Source organism: Sus scrofa, chromosome 13 (assembly GCF_054392235.1).
Source record: "Sus scrofa isolate SSC_HxYL_T2T_F1_AM1 chromosome 13, Sscrofa_HxYL_maternal_Yorkshire_Landrace_v2.0, whole genome shotgun sequence".
Taxonomy (NCBI): Eukaryota; Metazoa; Chordata; class Mammalia; order Artiodactyla; family Suidae; genus Sus; species Sus scrofa.
The window spans coordinates 86370998-86390438 of record NC_139395.1 but is presented as its reverse complement, the minus strand read 5'-3'; the positions used below and the strand labels follow the sequence as shown (position 1 = coordinate 86390438).

General features: G+C 52.8%; 1 protein-coding gene across 4 annotated transcripts in view; it reads left to right on the top strand.

Moving 5' to 3' along the window:
* Positions 1–3942: 3942 nt before the first annotated feature.
* RAB43 (RAB43, member RAS oncogene family) overlaps positions 3943–19441 on the top strand; it is a 33722-nt gene continuing 18223 nt past the window's right edge. For all 4 annotated transcript variants that reach the window (XM_084989655.1, XM_084989657.1, XM_021069416.2 and 1 more), the window contains exon 1: positions 3943–4238. In XM_084989655.1, the coding sequence (XP_084845781.1) occupies positions 4041–4238 (198 nt within the window). In that variant the 5' untranslated portion in view covers positions 3943–4040. The remainder of the gene's footprint in view (positions 4239–19441) is intronic.

Here is a 19441-nt window from a genome sequence, read left to right as displayed (position 1 = left end):
CTCCTCAGCACTCCCAGCCTCCTGCACTCTGACCCCTGGCTCTTAGGCAATTTATAAACAAGGATAAGATTAAAAGGCATCAAGAGGCAAAGGGGCCAGTTTTGTTTCCTCACAGATCAACCTACCCCCACCCCATCCTCTGCAACATCAGCAACTCACCTAGTCCTCCAAAGCCCCAGGAGAGGCTGGGGTGGGGGTGGGGGGTACCCTACTTCCAGTAGTTGAGGCAGCAGTAGCTTGGGCTAAAGAGCAGACTGGTCTGCTGTGGTGGCTGCCCCTGCCCCCCAGGCTCTCTCATGGCTGCTCTCCTGCTTCACCCTCTTGTGCTATAGAGTGAAGGTCTCCTATAGGGCTTTTCTGCATCACCGAGCCAGAGTTTCTGTCCCAGGAAGATAAGCTGTGCTCCCAGGTCCCTCTGCCAGGCTGGTAGGACTCTGAAGACTGGCAGGTGTGAGGCAGGGGAGCAGATGAAGTTGGGGAGGTGAGTGGGTGTCCCCTGCGTCTGTCCCTGGCAGGCCTGCTTGATGGGGATAGGGGGCTGGGGGCCAACTGGAAGCTGAGGGGAGGAAGACAGGGCAATCCTCCAGGGGAGGGCATTGCACCTCGGGTGGGTGGCAGTGAGTGGGAGGGCATCCTGGGCCTGGTGGATGTTGGGGTCGGGGTGCTGAGAGTCCAGTGACCCTGTATTTCCAGTCAAGAGTCTCCAGCATGAACCTGGCACTGTTGGATGAATCGGGGCTTCTTTGGCCCATGGTTAGGCATTTGGGGGCTCTGGGAGAGCCAGCGGGATGTCTGACATTTCTCTGGCCACCAGGCAAACTGGGGCTGCCTCCTCCCCACCCCAGGAGCCTCCCCAGCCCAGCCAGCAGCAGCCAGGCCCCCTCAGTCTATAATTGCTGTGGCATAGTTTTGCATTCTTGCTGCTTTTAATTTTTTACAGCAAGCCTTCTTCTGTATTAAGATCACAGGATGTCATTCATGGCTGGTGTCTGGTCTTCGTGGTGTTTTTCACCTTTATTTCCGATTGGTGTCACTTTTTGAGCACTAGCTCCGGCTCTGCCAAATAAAACTCAGATAGTATTGTTAGAGGCTGTGTATTTAAATAATGACTGCAGAAGGAAAGGAAAAGAAAAGAGAGAAGGAAGGAAGGAAGGGAAGTAAGGGAGAAAAGAGAAAGGAAGAAGAGGCAAGAATTCTCACCACTTGGAGGAGTTCTGATCCTGAGCGCTGGGGTCACAGCCCCTGCTTCCATTTATATGGCAGCTAGGATGATGCCACCATGTGGCAGTAGCACAAACTGAAAATTCATTCAGCCCAACCACCATTAGCTTTAAGAATGTTAAATTCTTGGCACATTTTAAAAAATTTGGCATGTGCATTATTTGAAATTTTGGGCATTGAGACACCAATATTTTTTAATTATTACATTTCAAACAAGCATAATTCAATTTCAGTTAAAATGTCACTGTGCTATTCAGGAATTTACCACCAAAGAGAAGAAATGCAGATTTTTTTTTTTTTAACAGCATTACTGACATATACTTTACATGCCACAAAAACCTATTGTAGGTGTACAACTTAATATCTTAATGAATCTCCTGAACCATGCAACGCTCATGACAGTCCAGTTTTAGAACAATTCCATCACCCCACAAATGCAAATAGTGGCTGGGTTTTCTGGCATAAGCTATACCTAGGCCAACCTCCCCCCTCCACCAACCCCTAGCCAGTTCCAGGCCAGACCAATGGAAAGGCCACTTCTGCTAGCCGGCTGCTTGTCCGGTGTACCCACAGCTGCCCAATCTTCTTCCTTCCTCTCCCCCTGCCTCCTGTTGGTGGGACCTCAGCCCATCCTGTCTCCTGGACCCACTTTTCCCTTCCCTCCCATCTGGTGCTGCAGGTGGCCATTTGCAGTTTGAGGCACACATTGCTTTGTGGGATCCTGGGCTTTAACCTGTCCCCCTCCCCAGAGACAACCCAGCATGTGGAAGTCTCCACTAACTATCCTCCAGTCTACTTGGAGGGACTTGTGTCCTGTGGCTCCAATCTGATGTAACAAATCTGGGCTCCTAGATCTGCTTTTCCATGGCACTTGGGGGCTCCTTTCATTTGGGTGTTTCCCATGGCAGTGAAGTTCAGTAACCCTTCACCTTCTCTATCAGTCTGCCTTTGTGTCCTGGTCCATTCTCTTCCCACCTGGCTAGTAAAGCTGGTCAGGATTCTGGGGCACTACTGGTCCTGGTGGACTTGCTCTCCGTGGTCTCCTTAAGTTATGGGAAGGGTGTGGATTTTTCTCTGCTTTGGTCACTGATGTATTCCAAGGCCTTGGAAGAGTACCTGACCAGCAGCAGGCATTAATCAGATTTTAAAATTATATGGAATTGGAGGGCTGCAGCCCCTTGGTAAGGGGCTGCCTATGGAGGGCAGGACTATTCTCAGTTCCCTTCCATCTTAGTAACTGGGGAGCCTTTTGGGGAATACATCCTATTTGATCTATTTTAAGCTTCTCACAGACATCTAGGTCTCCTCTCTCTGAGGAGCCCTGGTTCACTGGTCCATCCCAGAATGGGTCTGTCCCTTCCACAGAATTCTCCCTGAACCTCCCTTCTTCCTCCGCTGAGAACAATCTTTTTTTTTTTTTTTTGTCTTTTGAGGGCCACACCCGCGGCACAAGGAGATTCCCAGGCTAGGGGTCTAATCGGAGCTGTTGCTGCCAGCCACAACCACAGCCACAGCAACGCCAGGTCCAAGCCGCATCTGCAACCTACGCCACAACTCACAGCAACACTGGGTCCTTAACCCACTGAACGAGGCCAGGGATTGAACCAGCAACCTCATGGTTCCTAGTCGGATTTGTTTCTGATGAGCCAGGACAGGAACTCCTCAGGACAATCTTTGATGCTTATCAGGTGGGTCAGTTCCCCCTAGGCCTGTGTCCCCATCCTGAGATGTTTGGGCAGCTCCCTCTACCACTGTGGGCTGCCTTTTGGGCTTGGGATCCCCCACCTCCTCCTGGCCTAGCCTCCCACGAAATGGGTCTCCCACTTCCACTCTCCCAGAAACCTGGCTGGGGTGGGGGTGTCACCTTGAGCACATAGCCCTCAGGCCCCTTCCCCACAAGGATTCTGGCCCAGTTTTGTAGCCAGCTTAGTTTTTGGCCTCACCGAAGCCTTCTTTGTCTCCTTTTCCTTATTCAACATGGGAAAATGCCACCACTTATGGCATCCTCTGTTGGAGGGGATCCCTGTCGGTGCTATTGGTGTGAGCACTGGCTGTCCCTTCCCCAGAGATCCATCCTAGAAGAGGCCATTTTGCGTCCAAGGGCTAGGTTAACGTGTCTCAGAGACCTCACCTTCCCTCGAGTTCGCTCCTGAATGTAGGTCTGGGAGAGCTCAGGTAGGAGAGGCCAGGCAGGTAGGAGAGCCCAGCTATGGGCCAGGTCTCGGGAGCGGGAGGCATACAAAGTCTGTGGGCGCTAGGCGGGTGCAGGGAGTGGTGCTACTGGAGGAGTTGGGCTGTGAGCGGGATTAAGGGCGGAGCCGAGAAGTGCTAACCCGCTGAGGGCATCCCCGAGGGCTCATTGGCAATGGGGGCGGGACCGAGAGCCGGGATTGGGGAGGGGTCTTGCCGGGGTAAGGGTGAGGGGGGGTTCTGAAATGGATTCTGATTGGGTCTTGTCTGAGGGCGGAGTCTCATTGGAGGCGGTCCTGAGAGGCAGTACTGAGGCTGCAGTACGGATGGGGGCGGGGTCTGATGGCAGGCGGTCTGGGGGCGGAGTCCGGAAGGGGCGTGTCCTGGGCAGTACCCAAAGCGGCCCTGAGATCCGGATTGGCCTGTCGCTAAGTAGAGGGCTGGACCAGGCGAGTCCGGGGCGGAACCGCGGCTGCGGGGCGGGGCAGGTGGGGCGGGCCCGGGCATAGCGGGCGGTGGCGTCCCTTCTCCAGGTGTTGCGGCGCTTCCACGTCGCCAGGCGGTCCGCGGCTTGCGTGAGCCCAGGCCGCCCCAGCGTCCAGAGTGCCGGCCCTTGGGCTCCCGAGGCCATGGCGGGGCCGGGCCCTGGGGACCCGGACGAGCAGTACGATTTCCTGTTCAAGCTGGTGCTGGTGGGCGACGCGAGCGTAGGCAAGACGTGCGTAGTGCAGCGCTTCAAGACCGGCGCCTTCTCGGAGCGCCAGGGCAGCACCATCGGCGTGGACTTCACCATGAAGACGCTGGAGATCCAGGGCCAGCGGGTCAAGGTGGGAGTCCCGGCCTGGGCCGCCGTGCAGCCGGGCCCCGGGGCACTAGGGACGTCAGGACCCTGGAGGGTCCCCTCCGTGGGGCGGGGGCCGCGGCTAGTTCCCCGACTGCTCTGCAGCGGCCAGCGGCCCCCGCTAGCCCCCTCCCCGTCCTCGCGTCCGAGCAGGCCTGGGCCTTGGCTTCCGTGCGCACAGCGCCCGCCTCGGGGTGCGTGGGTGCGTGCGCTGGGGGGAGTGCGGAGGGGGAGGCCCTGCCCTCCAGAGCTGCACGCCGGGGGGACTTTGCTCCAAAATAGCTTATCCAGCGCCGGCAGGCGGAGCGCCTAGGGCACCGGCACAAGGGGGGGCTCCTGGCCGTCCTGGCCCTGCCCCACCACGATCGGAGTCTCCAATTCGGCCCTCGGGTGGGGACCCTAGGCAGAAGGGGACACCCCCCCTCCACGACTAGGCGGGACCAGGAAGTAGTTGCTTGTAGGGCCGGAGGGCCAAAACTTTTTGTCAGAATTTCCGGCCTGGCCACGCCTCCCTGCAGTCTCTTTGTGGACCTGGTGGTGGAACTTTACTCGGCCTGGGCCAGCCTGGGTCCCCTCCCCCAGCTCAGCTCGTAGGAACTGAAAACTTCACAAGACACCGGAAGGTGGGGGAGAGGACCGAGCGCTGGCAATGGCTCCGCACAGAAACAGCGAGATGTAGCTGTCTCAGTATCCTAGCAATTGTTTGATAACTAACATTGGTGATTAATGAATCAGTTTCTTCACCTGGGTGCCAGCCTTCCTAGTAGAGCAAGAGACTATATTGTTCTTGCTCCGTAACTTGACTTAACTGCGCTGCTCGGAAATCCTTTCCTTTCTCTCAAGGTTTTGAGTTCCCACTTCCCCAGCCAGCGCCTAAGAGCCCTGGACAGGGACTGCACAGGGCAAGTGTCTCTCCTGTTATCTCCGTGTTTTCGAGTTGAGCCGGATGGTTGTATTGGGTCCCTTGAGCCTGCTGCTGTGGAGCTCAGCCTCCCTGGGCTGCTATAGGCCTGCTATCCGTTGCCTTTTGCCAGGATGCTTAGCTCTTTGTTTCTGCAAAATTGGGATAATTTCTGGGTGTTGCCTCCCTCCTGCCCCACCGTGGAGCAAAACTCAGCCAACACTCTTTACATGACCACAGTGCCTCTGGAGTAGATGTGACAGGAAGCAAAAACTCCCTCCCTGAAGGGTTGGTTTTTGTTTTCCGTTTTTGTTTTGGTTTGGTTTCTGTGTGTTTTTGGTCTTCTTAGGATAGAAAAAATAGAACAAGGTCTGGCAGGCAGCTTTGAGTCATTATTCAGGACCACCCTTTAGAGCAGGTGACGAGGGAAGGGCTGTGGGATGGGTGGAGTGTGTCCTCGGGTGAGTTTGTGTCCTGAGATAATGCCAGAGCCATGGGGAAGTGGCGAGTTGACGGATAGGCATAAACAAACCTGCTCTCCCTCCCCTGGTGGCTACGGTGGTCAAGGAGGGGGCAGGGTGTTCCTGTTTACCTGGCAAGATAACCTGTGCTGAGTGTGTACTGTGTGCTGAGCACAGGTTATGCAATGCAGGGAGGCACTTCGTGATTTCTTTTCCTTCTGATCACCTCCAGATTGTTCTTCTTGGATGGGACCGGGATCAGGAGAGCAGTGTAGGCATGGTAACTCCCCAATAGTCATAGAGGCCACCCCTCTTGAGAGTGTGTTGTGTGTCAGATGTTGACAGATGTGTTCTTGCAATTAACCCCACCTCACGAGGGAGAGGCTGCCCCAGGCACACAGCTGGCAGGTGACAGACCTGGACTTTTTCTTCCAGCTTTTCTGACTCCATGGCTTTGGGGGTCTTTCCCTTTTACCAGATTCCTTCAAATGTAATTGTCTGGAGTGGGAAAGCCTGTGGCAATCATTTACCTCCTCATTTTGTAGCCAGAGAAGCCTGAAGCCTGGGCACTGAAGAGGCTATTAATTGAAGCTGAGGGGCAGGGTGGGGTGGGTGGGGGCAGGTCCCAGGTTCTAGGTCCTCTGGACTATTCAGCAGGAGCTGGTTGTTTTTCCTCACCTGTAAAGTATCTCTGGGGTGTCTTCCAGTAGTATATTAAAAAAAAAAAAATCTAGTTTACTGCCGTTTAATTTACACACAGTATATGTCACTCATTTTAGGTGTACATTTCTGGGAATTTTGACCAACATTTGCAGCCCCATAATCACCACCACCTTTGGGATATAGATTACTTCCATCAACCCAGAAAGTTCCCTTGTGTCCCTTTGTGTCAGCGTCCTTGCTTCACCCCAGGCCCTGGCAACCACTGATCTGTTTTCTGTCCCTATAGTTTCAGCAGTGTGATTTTAACTGGAGCCTTTGAGGAGCCAGATTTTATTGTTGTTGTTTCCACAGAAAGCATGTCCACATCAGGGATTTAGTTAAAAATCTTTCCAGGCCTGTCTGGGGTCCAGCAAGTATCCCGCGTCCAAGCTGCCTCTCCCTGGGCCTGCTGGCTCTGGTTAGTGCTTGAGGAGCCTCAGAGATAGGTCACCTAGTGTCTTTCCAGCTCCTCTGAGCTGCAGCACTTTGGCTGAACAGAGAAGATCCAGAGGCCCAGGACCACAAGGACTTTAGCCAGCTCCTCACCTAGTAGAGCCATACTAGTACTTTTATCTAGTTTCACATTGAGGTTCTACTCATTTTTATTTGATTGAAAAGTTATGCTGCCAAAAAATAAAAAGTTTGAAACATCACAAATCAAATTTCTATAGTCATTTCCCTTTGCAGCCAGAGTCACAACCAAACTCCTTACCTGGAGAGGTGGGCCCTGGTCTGCCTCGCCAATTTCATCTCCCTGCCTCTGCCACATACTCACAACTCCTCACTGCGCCTCTCTGTCCTTCACATGTGTCTGCCTCAGGCCCTTGGCGTCTGCTGCCCTGCCTGTCACACTCTGCCCCAGGCCCCCGTGTCAGGGCTGCCTCTCATCATTCAGCTCCCAGTGTACCTGCCACTTCTTCAGCCAGAGGCCTCCCCTGACCTCCCACACCCTCCATCCTATTACAGGACAAGTTCAGGGCTGAGTTCATAGCACTTACCAGGGCCTGACCTCACCTTCTTTGTGGGTTTCTCCCATTCAACATCGGGTCCTTCAGAGCACAGGGATCCGGTCTGCCTGGCATACCTGTGAATCTGGGCCTACAGCCATGTCAGACACATGGTACTCTCTTCATGTCTGTTGATTGACTTTTATTTATAGGGAGAAAGCTGAGGCCAAAATAAGGGAAGCGATCAGCATGTCTAAGACCACCACCCAAGTCAGTAGCAAAATCAGGCTTTGAACCCAGGGTCGTCCTGGCTCCTAAGTCCAGTGTTCATTTTCATACTTGACTACCCTTCTTGAGTCCCTCCCAGTTTATAAATAACCATGACCCTAAGATTCTGCAAGTTAATGAATCTAGTGAAGATGCAGTTGTGGCCACTACATAAATAAGCATGTGGACTTGGGGCATTTTATAGATTTTTTTTTTAATTTATGTATATTTTATTTATTTACTTTGCTTTTTAGTGCTGAACCCACGGCATAAAGAGGTTTCCGGGCTAGGGGTCAAATCGGAGCTACAGCTGCTGGCCTACACCACAGCCACAGCAACGCAGGATCTGAGCCGCATCTGCATCCTACACCACAGCTCACGGCCACACCGGATCCTAAATCCACTGAGTGAAGCCAGGGATCGAACCCGAAACCTCATGGTTCCTGGTCGGATTTGTTTCTGCTGCACCATGACAAGAACTCCTGTTTTATAGATTTTCAGTGGTGAGGGTTGAAACCCCAAGGAATTTCGGGGTGTTTGTCAGCTAATGGAGCATCCAGCCAGCTCCACATACCTGCTCTGCTGGTTAAGAAGGCTCCCTGGCCAAGGGGGAGGGCTCTCCGGTGCTACCCCATGCCTTTTCTCAGCTTTCCCTGCAAGGACTGAGCTTGGAGGGTGAATCTGGGAGCTGCTGGCCTTTCAGGTGGTGCCTCTGGAAGAGAACTCTGGACCTGGAGTCTGAAGAGCCGGGTCCCACACCTATCTCCAGGCATCCTCGTCACAAAGTGGCAGGTCCTTTGCCTCCTATAGCCCCAGGCTTCCTCCTTTGCAAAATAAGACAGATGATCTTTGTTCTCTCTGCTTCTTGGTGTTGTCAGGCAGCTGTGGAGACACTCAGAGTAGTTTAAAATTCCCCTGGTATGTTTTTGGGTAACTCATCCTCAAGGTTCAGAATTTAATGACCTCAAAGATGTAAAAGGGTATACAGTAAAACAACCTCCCTTTCGTTTCTGTCCGCCCCGTAAGTAAAGGCAGTCAGTGGGACCCGTTTCTTGTCTATCCTAAAAGTGCTCTTGTGAATAAACCAAGGCATTACACACACAAGGGATTATTTTATTGTTGCTGTTGTTAGCATTTTCCTCCTTAGATCAGACAGATTATTTCTTAACCTGCTCCCTCCCACCTCACCGTCCCCCAGGAAATCTCAGCCGGTGCTAAATCCTGCAAAATTCCCAAGCACTGCTCTGGGTCTGCTTATCTGGGACGACACAAAGGCCTCTTATGTAAACTGGACTGTGCACCTCACAGGGAATGCATACAGGTCAGCCTTGGAGAGTAGCACCCCTTTGCCAAGCTCTGTGTAGGGGTCACTGTTCCTGTGCTGGGGAGGCAGCCAGGGCTGTCCCTCACAGAGCTCAGTCTCTGCCCTGGGACCCCGGCCCTCACCTTTCAGGACCTTTGACCCTGGTGCTCAGGCCCCGCCCTGGGCTTCACAGGTCTCCTTGTCTGAAAGAGGGTAAGGCCTGGGTGGGAGGAAAGGGCTTCTTTTTTAAGTTTGCATCATCCTCAGACCTTACAACCAGGGATCTGGCTTTGCTCTTAGGCTAGTCCTGTTTGCATAAAGTTGGTTTGGCTATTCCTGTTTGATCAGAAATAGCAAAAGGAAAAAAAAAAAAGAAATAGCAAAAGAATTTTTAAGTAAGAGAGCAGTTCTCCATCATGGTGGTTGTCTGAAGAAGTCTGTTTTTGTTTTTGTTTTTGTTTTTTTTTAAGGGGCCACACCTGCATCATATGGAAGTTCCCAGGCTAGGTGTCAAATCAGAGCCACAGCTGCTGGTCTACACCATAGCCATAGCAACTTGGGATCCGAACTCAGTCTGCAACCTACACCACAGCTCACCACAGCGCAGGATCCTTAACCCACTGAGCGAGGCCGGGGATTGAACCTGCATCCTCACGGATACTAGTTGTGTTCATTCCTAATGAACCACAACAGAACTCCTGAAGAAATCTGTTCTTTTTTTTTTTTTTTTTTTTTGTCTTGTTGCTATTTCTTTGGGCCGCTCCTACAGCATATGGAGGTTCCCAGGCTAGGGGTCGAATCGGAGCTGTAGCCGCTGGCCTACGCCAGAGCCACAGCAATGCGGGATCCGAAGCCGCGTCTGCAACCTACACCACAGCTCACGGCAACACCGGATCCTCAACCCACTGAGCAAGGGCAGGGACCGAACCCGCAACCTCATGGTTCCCAGTCGGATTCGTTAACCACTGCGCCACGACGGGAACTCCGAAATCTGTTCTTGATGCCACCAACAGCCATCCTTATTGGAAAATGAACCCCTCCTCCTGAGATCTGGGACAGTCTCGAGGCAGCCCTTGTAGCGGGAAGACAGTGGAAAGAGGGCCCGTGTTAGAGCCTCTTGGCCACCTGGGGCTTCGGGCAGCATCATTGCTTCCAATCTGTTCATGGTTGAGCCTGAGCTTTAGGGACCTGACCCACCATGGGACATCAGCAGGTGGGGGCTGACCTCATCGTGGTCACGTGAGGAGGGATTCTTCTCAGCCTGCTGCCTGGCTGCCCTGGTGCCATTTTACCTCCACTGTTACCCTGGTAGCAAAATGCAAAGAATCCCGTGGCCCTGCCCACTGAGAGAGGGCCTGCTGTATGAGAAAAGGCAAGTCTGCTAGGGCCACCCAGGGAGACAGAGTCTCAGGGGCCAGACTCCTCGCCGCCCAGTGCCTCCACCTGCTCTCATCTTTACGTGCGTCAGCCTGTTTGCATCTTCCTTGCCTCCGCCTGGCCCCGTGTAGCCAGGCCCGCGCAGGCCCTTGCTGAGGCTTGACACCATCTAGCTTCCTTTGGAGGCTTTGGGCACCAGGAGGTGGTAGAATTTGGTGGTAATGGGGCAGCCCTCTCTCCCCTGGGCCCCATCTTCCCAGTTTCTACCATGGTTCTCGTGCCCGGTTCCCCCTGGTCCTCTGGGCCATGTGACACCCCACCTCCCAGAGCGGGTAGGGCCGGTCAGCCAGACCTCGCCAGGCTCCTGGTCTGCTGCCTTGTCCTCACCGCTGTGTCACACCCTCTATTGTTGCCAGCTTGCATATGCACACAAACACACACACATACACAGAAAGGTTTGGGGCCAATTTATAGTCCAGGCCATCATGTGTCATTTGCATTTTCCATTTTCTTAGATTTTGATTAGCAGTGTCCTGTCAACATCCTGATGCCATGTGCTGCTTAAACAAATCCTGATTAACTCAGATTAGTTGAGAGAATGGTGCATATGGCCAGCATAAACAAAAGAAAGCTCCTGCCTTCTAGAATGGCCTGTGAAATGCTGTTGTATTGAACATACAGCAACAGAACCAGGTCAGTGCTGGTAGCTAGAGGCCTCTCTGACCTGCTTTGGGGATCTGTGGATTGACCCGTCTCCTCCCTTCTGTGCTCTGCTTGGCCTCGGGCCTCCCTTTCTGGCACTGGCAGGTGCTGGCATGGCCTAGACCAGGTGTTTGAGTTTCCACACAGGCTGGGGAGTGATCACACGTAGGTAATCAGACCAGAAGGTGGTGTGACTGATTTGTGAAAAGCAGTACCAGAGTTTCCGCTATGGTGCAGTGGCTTAAGAGTCTGACTGCATCAGCTTGGCTCATTGTTGGTGCACAGATTTGATCCCCAGCCTGGCACAGTGGGTTCAAGAATCCAGCATTGCTGCAGCTGCAACTCTGATTCAATCCTGGGTTCAGTAAAGAACCTAGAACTTAGCTGTGTCACTAGGCACTGCCCTTCTCAAAGTGGCCTCCTTGAGAAGTTGTATGCACGTTTCCTGTGACAACCCCTCCTCCTGTGACAACCCTTAGGACCTGTAGTTCTGCCATTGGTAGGCCCTTCAGGGGGGTTGATGACTAAGAGGGTCAGAGTCCACTTTGTCAGAGGCCTTTGGTTCCACATGAGCCGTTGCCCACATCTGGCAGGGGCCTTGCCTGAGGACACAGGGCCAGTTGCCCTGAAGGGGCAAAGTTCACCTTCATTTGAGAGGCCTGCAGAAGTGGCCTCCAGCTCAAGGCGGCATTGGTCTTCATTTCCTGCCCTGGTGTCAGTCTCCTTCGCTGCTGTGTGAGGGGGCAGGACCACACAGTTGCTTAGGGACCAGCATTCCTGAAGAAAGTTCCCAGTAGTTCCAACCCAGATAGTTCCCACCCCTGCCTTTTTTATGCCTGAGAAGTGTAAAAATCAAATTTTAACATTAAAAATGTTCTATTTATATTTTCCAGCGAAACATTTATTTATTTATTTTTTTTGGTTTAACTTGTTTTTTTACTCTTGGGCTTTAAGTCACCAAGAATGGATGATTTCATGACCAAAAAATGGATCACAGAATCAACTCCACTTTGCCAGCTAGGAATCATCAATATCTGCCGTGTTTGTATTATAGATGAAATGCTCAGAAAAAAACAACAACTTTGTATTGAAATCACAAGGTAAATAATGTCATGTGAACTCTGACTTTGCAGTTTTCATTGGGTTATTTTGCCCAGAATAAGCCCTTGACCAGTGATGGCTGAATGAATGAGAAAAGAAAGAGGTGAGGGGGTCCGTTTGCCAAGGCAGGTTGTCCCTGGGTCTGGAAGCTCAGCATGCAGAGAGGGGTGGGTCTATGCCAGAGCTGGGGAACTGAGCTCAGGGTCCCCTCCCGCTGGGAAGGAGTGGGGATGGGTGAAAGGGTCCGTGTACCAGGACGCCTGGGGCGGTTTGCTGTGTGTGTGGACAGGGGTATGTGCATCTACAGGTTATTGTTTTCTTTACGTAAGTCGGCCTTACCTGACCATCCTGTTCAAGGTAGCCCGCTACCAAGTTCTTTTTTTAAAAAGTCTTCATTGAGATATAACTCATGTAACATAAATTCTCCCATTTAAAATGTGCAGTTTGGGAGTTCCCTTTGTGGCTCAGTGGGTTAAGAACTTGGCCAGTATCCATGAGTATGTGGGTTTTGATGGGCTTGCTCAGTGGGTTAAGGATCCTGTGTTGCCTCAAGCTGCAATGTAGGCCACAGATATGGCTCGGAGCCTGTGTTGCTGTGGCTGTGGTATAGGCCAGCAGCTGCAGCTCTGATTCGACCTCTAGTCCGAGAACTTAACATATGCCACAGGTGTGGCCGTAAAAAGAAAAAAGTGTACAGTTCTGTGTTTTTTCTTCTCTCTCTTTTTTTTTGGGGGGGGGCTGCACTTGTGGCATATGGAAGTTCCTAGGCTAGGGAACAGCTGCCAGCCTATGCCACAGCCATAGCAATGTAGGATTCGAGCCTCTTCTACGACCTATACCATAGCTCACGGCAACACCGGATCCTTAACCTGCTGATCAAGGCCAGGGATTAAACCTGCATCCTCATGGATACTAGTCAGGTTCTTAACCTGTGGAGCCACAATGGGAACTCCTGTTTTTTTGTTTTGTTTTCTATACTCATCACCAAGAGGGGAACCTGATACCCCTTAGCTCTCACTCCCATTCCATCCACCCTCGCCCAGCCCATCTCTGCGGAGCTGCCTGCTCTGGACACGCATGGACATGGAATCACATCAAGGGAGTCCTTGTGTAATGTTTTTGAGGTCTGAGTTACTTTTCACCCCTTCCTCGCCCTGCTTAGTTTTTCTTCCACTCACCACGCCCCAAGTCCTACTCACCAGGGCAAGTGGGAGAAGCACTCTGTCCAGGCGACGGACTGTTTCCATTCATCGTCTCTGAAGGTGTAATCAGTATGAAAAGCCCTGTATTCCTGAAGCTCCACAGCATCTGCTTTTATTGCTTCAATGCACTTCTTCGCATCCCCCTACCCCCGCCCTGTTCTCGGAAGGTTGCACAGGGCAGGAGCTGGGCTTAAAGTCTGTCCTCCGTTGTGACCGTGACCGTGTGCTCTGCTGTGCTGTGTTCCAGCGGCCCTGGCCCCACCTTCCAGCTCTCCAGTTTACTTTTCAGCCATATCTATTCCAGTATTCATTTTATCTTTTGGGTTCTTGGACAACTACATTTTTCATTTCCTAGATCTCCAGTTGATTCTTTTTCATATCAGTAATATTTTCATCCTCAGGATATTATTAATACTTTTATTTTCCCCAATTTTTCACTGTGAACAAGTTCAGAAATGAAAAGTTGGAAGAATAGCACATGTATACTATACATACTATACATACTATACATAGATTTAACTGTTGTTCATCTTTTGCTATATTTGCTGTATCTTTGGGTGTAATATAAATTTTTTTATTTGAAAGTAAGTTGCCAATATCATGATGCTTCACTCCTGGATACCTTGTCATAAGACTTTTAAGAATAAGCACAGTATATTATCAAACTGTAGCAAATCAGTGTTTCCGTAATCATCTACTGTCTAGTCCATTTTTGAGTTTCCCCATCTTCCTCCAAAATGTCTTTTATAGTGTTTTTCCCCTTGAACCAGAGTCCAGTGTGGGTTTAGTCTAGAACAATGCGTCACTTAATTTTTGATGACAATGATTTTTTTGAGTCAATTTCTGAATTTTTCTCCCATTTCTCATGGTGTCTTTTCCATTGTTCCTCTATCCCTTACATTTTCTGTAAACTGGAGACTGTGCTTCGAGGCTCAGTGAGACTTGCAAGAAAGGGTTTTGGCGAGAATGAGTCATGGGGATGTTTGCACCCACAGTGCTGCCGAGCACGCGGCATGTGACATAGGTCCCCTACTGGGGATGAGGCCAAGTTTGATCTCCATTCTGATTTATTGTTAAAGATTCCTTTTTGCTCTCTTTGTTTCTTGGGGTTTCATTTAAGGGACCTGGGCTTGAGCTGGCCTTTTCTGTCTGGAGCAGCAGGCAAATTGAGATGAAAAGGGAAAATGCCAGAAAAATGCTTCTGTTGAGCATAATCTTTGTCGTTGGCTGGAAGTTTCCATATGACCCCCAGGGCAGAACCTGCCTGTTGGTGGGTTCAGGGTTTGTTCCATGAGTACTCCCGTCTCCCAGGTGCTGTTTTGAGCACTGATGAGAGAAAAGGTACCTGAGAGGCGTCTCTGTGCCCCAGGAGCTCATGTTTGATTGTGGGGACAGATGTGCACATGCCTGAGTGGCATAGATGCCATCCATGCTGATGTTGCAGGGGCTGAATTGCCAAACTGCGGCCTGACAAGCATGTGAGTGGTTACTGTGGCAGTAGCAGGACCAGATATTTGAAGTTCATTCTATTCCTGAACGACAGAGCCTGCAGGTACCATGCTGTCTCAGGGCATGTGCTGGGTGCCTAGGGTACCAACGAGGCTTGGTCCTCTCCCAGGGGTCACAGAGGCAGTGGGTTTCAGCCTGGGCCCTCAAGGAGGACAGTTCCCAGTGAATAGATTTTGGGGCTCTGCTCCCAGCTGTGTTCGTGCACAGCCTTGGAGGCAGGAGGGGCCTGATGTTCATCTGAGGGCTGGATGAGATGCCTTTCAGTCGTGCTGGAAGGAGTGTGCTGGGCTGAGGAGGCAAATGGTCAGCTTTGTCTGGTGTGGGGTGGGGGAGTCCAGGAGCTGCGGTCCCTGCCCTCACCCTCCCTGGGAGCACAGGGCTTCTGTGTCCCGCCTGGGTTCCCCATTGTGCCTGAAGGGGCTGCGAGCAGGGAGGTGGCTCAGTGAGTCCCACCTTGGTTGTCAGCTCCCAGGGCCTTCTTGCTGCTGAGGGAGCCCAGGCTTCCCTCAGCCTCCACGGGCAGAGGCTGGGCCTTTCCCACCAGGACTTCAGGACAGGCTAACTGGTTCCTGTGGGTCGGGTAACTCATCAAGTCATTTGGTTTCATGACCAATGTCCGGGACACGGTCTGTGGAGGAGCAGTGCACACAGCAGAGGGCACACGGCTTCGGAGTTGGACCACGCTCTCTGATGCAGCGAGTCACCCACCGGGGCTGCCTAAGGATGGAAAGCACTGTTGGGTAGCTCCGGCAGAGCCAGCCCCGAGGGTCTGAAAGCACATCTACTACCTTTGCCCCATGCTCCCACCACTGTCCCCATGATGCTGGAGAGGAAACGCAAGCACCAGGAAGCTACCTGACTGTCCTTGGTCCCTCAGCTGGTGGAACAGAATATGGGAATAGATCTCCCTTTCTCTTCCGTGGCTGTGGCCCTACAGGGAGAGCTGCATGGTAGCAAGGGACACAGAAGCCCCTAATGCTTAGATCCTGAGCAACCATGTTCAGGGACAGGAGGAACTTGGGCCCAGGAGTCTGTCTGCTGGCTTTACCTACAGTGCAGAGGTGCTGTCTTATCAGGTCCATGTGATGTGCCCCTCCAATGTGATCCCCGGGCCAAGCTCTTCCCTGAGGGCTGAGGCAGGAGAAGGGACAGCGGCTAGCCAGGGAATGGCTTGCAGACCACCTCCTGGTTCTGACTCCCCATGTCCTGGGAAGCAACAAGCAGCAGCACAGAGACTTGTATTTGGGGCCATCTGACTAGTTTTCAGAGTTTTGTCTTGGGAACTCTTCTTTCCAAGGTTCTTTTCTGCCTTGAAGAAGCAAGGAACTTCCCACTGCTGGTGACATCAGGCAGAAGAAAGTCTGTTCAAATAAAATCCTCTTCTCTTTCCATTGGGAGGAATGGTGCCAGACACAGGTTCTGGGGCCTGAACTGCCAACGGTGCTGTTTATTTTATTTAGCCTAATAAGCAGAACTGACTTCCCATGGGGGTACGTGGGAGCTCTGTCCAGAAGCCGTGGCCAGGATTCCCTGGAAAGCAGCTCTCCGCCTTGGGCCTTGTTGCCTTCCCACTGGCCTCACTGCAGGACCTACCCTCAGCAGGTTTCCTTGTCCAGCACCTACTCATCACCAGGGTTCGAAGGAATGAGATGGGGTCTTTCCATTTCAGAGCCTGTTCTCGATGGCAAAAGATACCTGTTTCCACCATGAGGCCTCTTTTGTTTGGCCTGCACAGTAGTGATTTGCTTGTTTGCTTTTTATTGAATTTGCTTTAGACAGGTTATCCTTTTCTGTCATTTTATTGCATTTTATGTTCCTTGCCTGGACCCCAAAGGCACCCAGGTTTGGGCCTCTTAACATACTATGTGCTGTGCTATTATAGAGACAAGACTAAAGGGCTGAGGGCCGAGGCCTTTGTGTCACGGGAGCCTGACCAGGTGACCTTGAACTGGGGTTCTGAAGGTTAGCTAGGAGTTCATCAGAAGGTCAAGATGAATGCAGTCTTTCCTGGAAAAGAGATAATGACAAAAGGATAATGGCCCATCATGGGTGTGGTGACTCAGAGGAACTGTGTGAACTGGGAGTTGTCAGGTGTGGGCTTAGCAGGGAAAATATCCTCATCGCTCACCTCGAGACGTGCTTCCCTGATCGAGGCAGCCACCTGTAAGCTCAAGCCTGCTTGTCACCCAGACAAAGAAGGACCCAAAACCCAGGACTCCTCCTGCCTTGATCCCCACCCCAGCACTGCCTGTTTGTAACTCACCTGACTAACCCCTGCAGAAGTGGGTGGGAGGCAGCCCCTCTCCCGGCTTTTGAGTCCTGGGAACCTTGTCCATCCTGAGCGGGCCTCCCTCCTCCCCTCTGCGCCCTGATGCTCCTGGATGTCACTCTGGTTGTCAGCAGCTCAGAGGATTTCCCCCACAGCCAGACGAGAGAGCCTGGCTGGGAAGGTCAGAGCAGCTGGCACTGTGCTGCTGGGAGGGGAGCGTTGGGTGAGGGCTCAGGTGTGATGGCAGGGCAAAGTCCCCATCTGCCTGTCCAGTGAGTGTTCGGGTGGAGAACTTCTGGCAGGTGGGGAAGGAGGAGGGCGCGGTGGTGGTTTCCACTGGGCAGGTGTTCTCCGGACTTGAAGGGGGTAGTTTAACGGTGCTTGTGTACTCTGGGTAGTGAAACGTTCGCTTTGGTGCATCAGGAGGGAAATCACCCAAAGGTGACCTTTCCTAGGCTGGTACCAGGCTGCTAGAGGGAGGCTAGGTGGGCCACGTAGCAGGCTCTGAGGGCAGACAGGTGCTCATCCATGCAGGGAAGACAGTCCATCCAGACAGGTGCTGTATGTGAATCCAGCACCTTGGGCAGGGTGCTGGGCGTATGCAGAAAGCCAGCCGGACACAGCCTTTACCTTCAAGAAACGCAAGTGAAGGAGGGGACAGTAAACATTTAAGAGGTGCCTGTGTCAGGCCAGGTGCTGAAGAAAGTGAGGGGAGAGGATGGTGCCCTTTAAGGCAGCGTGGTGGTCAAGGCCTGTCCAGAGCTGATGTTTGCATCTAGGTTGGGCAGGATTGGCAGCGCCAGGTGCATGTCTGGGAGAACATTTCAGCCAGGGGTCTTGAGGCCTTGGAACGCTCAGGGCCAGCAAGGAGGCAGACCCTGGGAGCTTGGGGGGGTGTACCAGAGGCTGGAGGACAGAGGGGCTTGCGGGATCTTAGCTGGGTTCTGGAAGCTCCAGGTTGGCTGCTGTAAGGACAAAGGACTGGGTGCCGGAGTGGCAGTCAGGGTGGGTGGAAGCTGTGTGCCACATGCAGCAGGGGCAGAGGGGACCCCCAACCACTGGGCCTCTGCTGAGGACTGGGGCAGGGAGGCAGGTAGGCAGACAGGCAGATGGGTTTGGACTCAGCATGAAGCTGAGATGCCTTCCTTGGCCAATCACTGTGCCTCTAGACCACCTTTCTCCTGATGCTGGGTGTGAGGCCTGCACCCACAGCCCCCACCACCACCACCTTCCCTGTATCCATGTGGTGGTTCTGCTCTGGCTTCTGCCGTGCTGTCCAGGTGATGGCTCAGGATGCTGCTGATCTGCTCGCCTGGTACTCAGGTGGCCAGGGTGGCTGATCAGACTCATTAACCTTCTCTCAGTTTCCCTGGGGCCCTGCCAAGTGGCAGGCCTGGGCCTTCAGTGGAGGAGCCGTGCTTGGCCGTGGGGAAATCAGGGTGCTCCTGGTCTGGGTTCTCTCAGCTCTCGGAACACAGCATTTGGGTCAAGAGACAGGGCCACCTTTGCGATCCCACAGCGGGACTGTCCTCCACCCCACAGCCAGGGACACTTTACAGTTAGAGCACGTGTCTTAGCCTGGGCTCCCCTGAGAACAGTCCGAGACAAGAATCCACAGGAAGCTCCTGTGTTTCAAGGACAGAAGAGAGTCAAACAGAGAAGGGAGGGATCGCTCTGGAGGCTGCATCTCAGGTTGGCCTCCGTGGGAGGTGGGGCTTGATCGGCCCTGCACCCCTGCCCCACACTGGCATTGAGCTGTGGGCTGCCGAATCCCTCTGCCTCATGGGTCCCAAGTGCTTGGTAGTTTCTGGCAGGTCTCCTGGTCTAAGATTGGAGAGGCTGCAGCGATGGTGGGTACAGGGTGCTGCTGAGACATGCAAAGTGGGATAAGAAAGGCTCCCTACTTCAGATGCTCTCCAGTGGCTTCCCTCGGCAGTGAGAATAAAACCCACGCTCCCCGTCGGCCCCTGGGAGCCTCCCTGCTCTAGGCTCCGGCCCTTCCAACAGCTTCACCTTCTGGGGTGCTGCTTTTTCACCATCTGGCCACACTGACCCTTGTGTCTCCAACTTAATGAGCTTTGTCCTGCCTCTGGGCCTTTGCACTGTCCTCAGGACTGGCCTCAGCCCAGGTGCCACCTCCTGTGACTGCCCTCAGATGTCCGCATCCTGGGAACCCCTCCCACTACCTTCATTTTCTCCAGAGTGGGCTCTGCTCCTCCTGCAAGCATCCAGCTTGCCTCCTTGTCTGCCTCCTTTTTACTAGAAGGGAGCTATTTCTGTGTCACTCCTGAAGCACCTCAGTCCCTCCAGCAGGGGCTGGTGGTGGCAGACACTCAGTCCACACCGAACAAATGAAAAATGTGGGGAGTTCCCGTCGTGGCACAGTGGTTAGCGAATCCGGCTAGGAACCATGAGGTTGCGGGTTCGGTCCCTGCCCTTGCTCAGTGG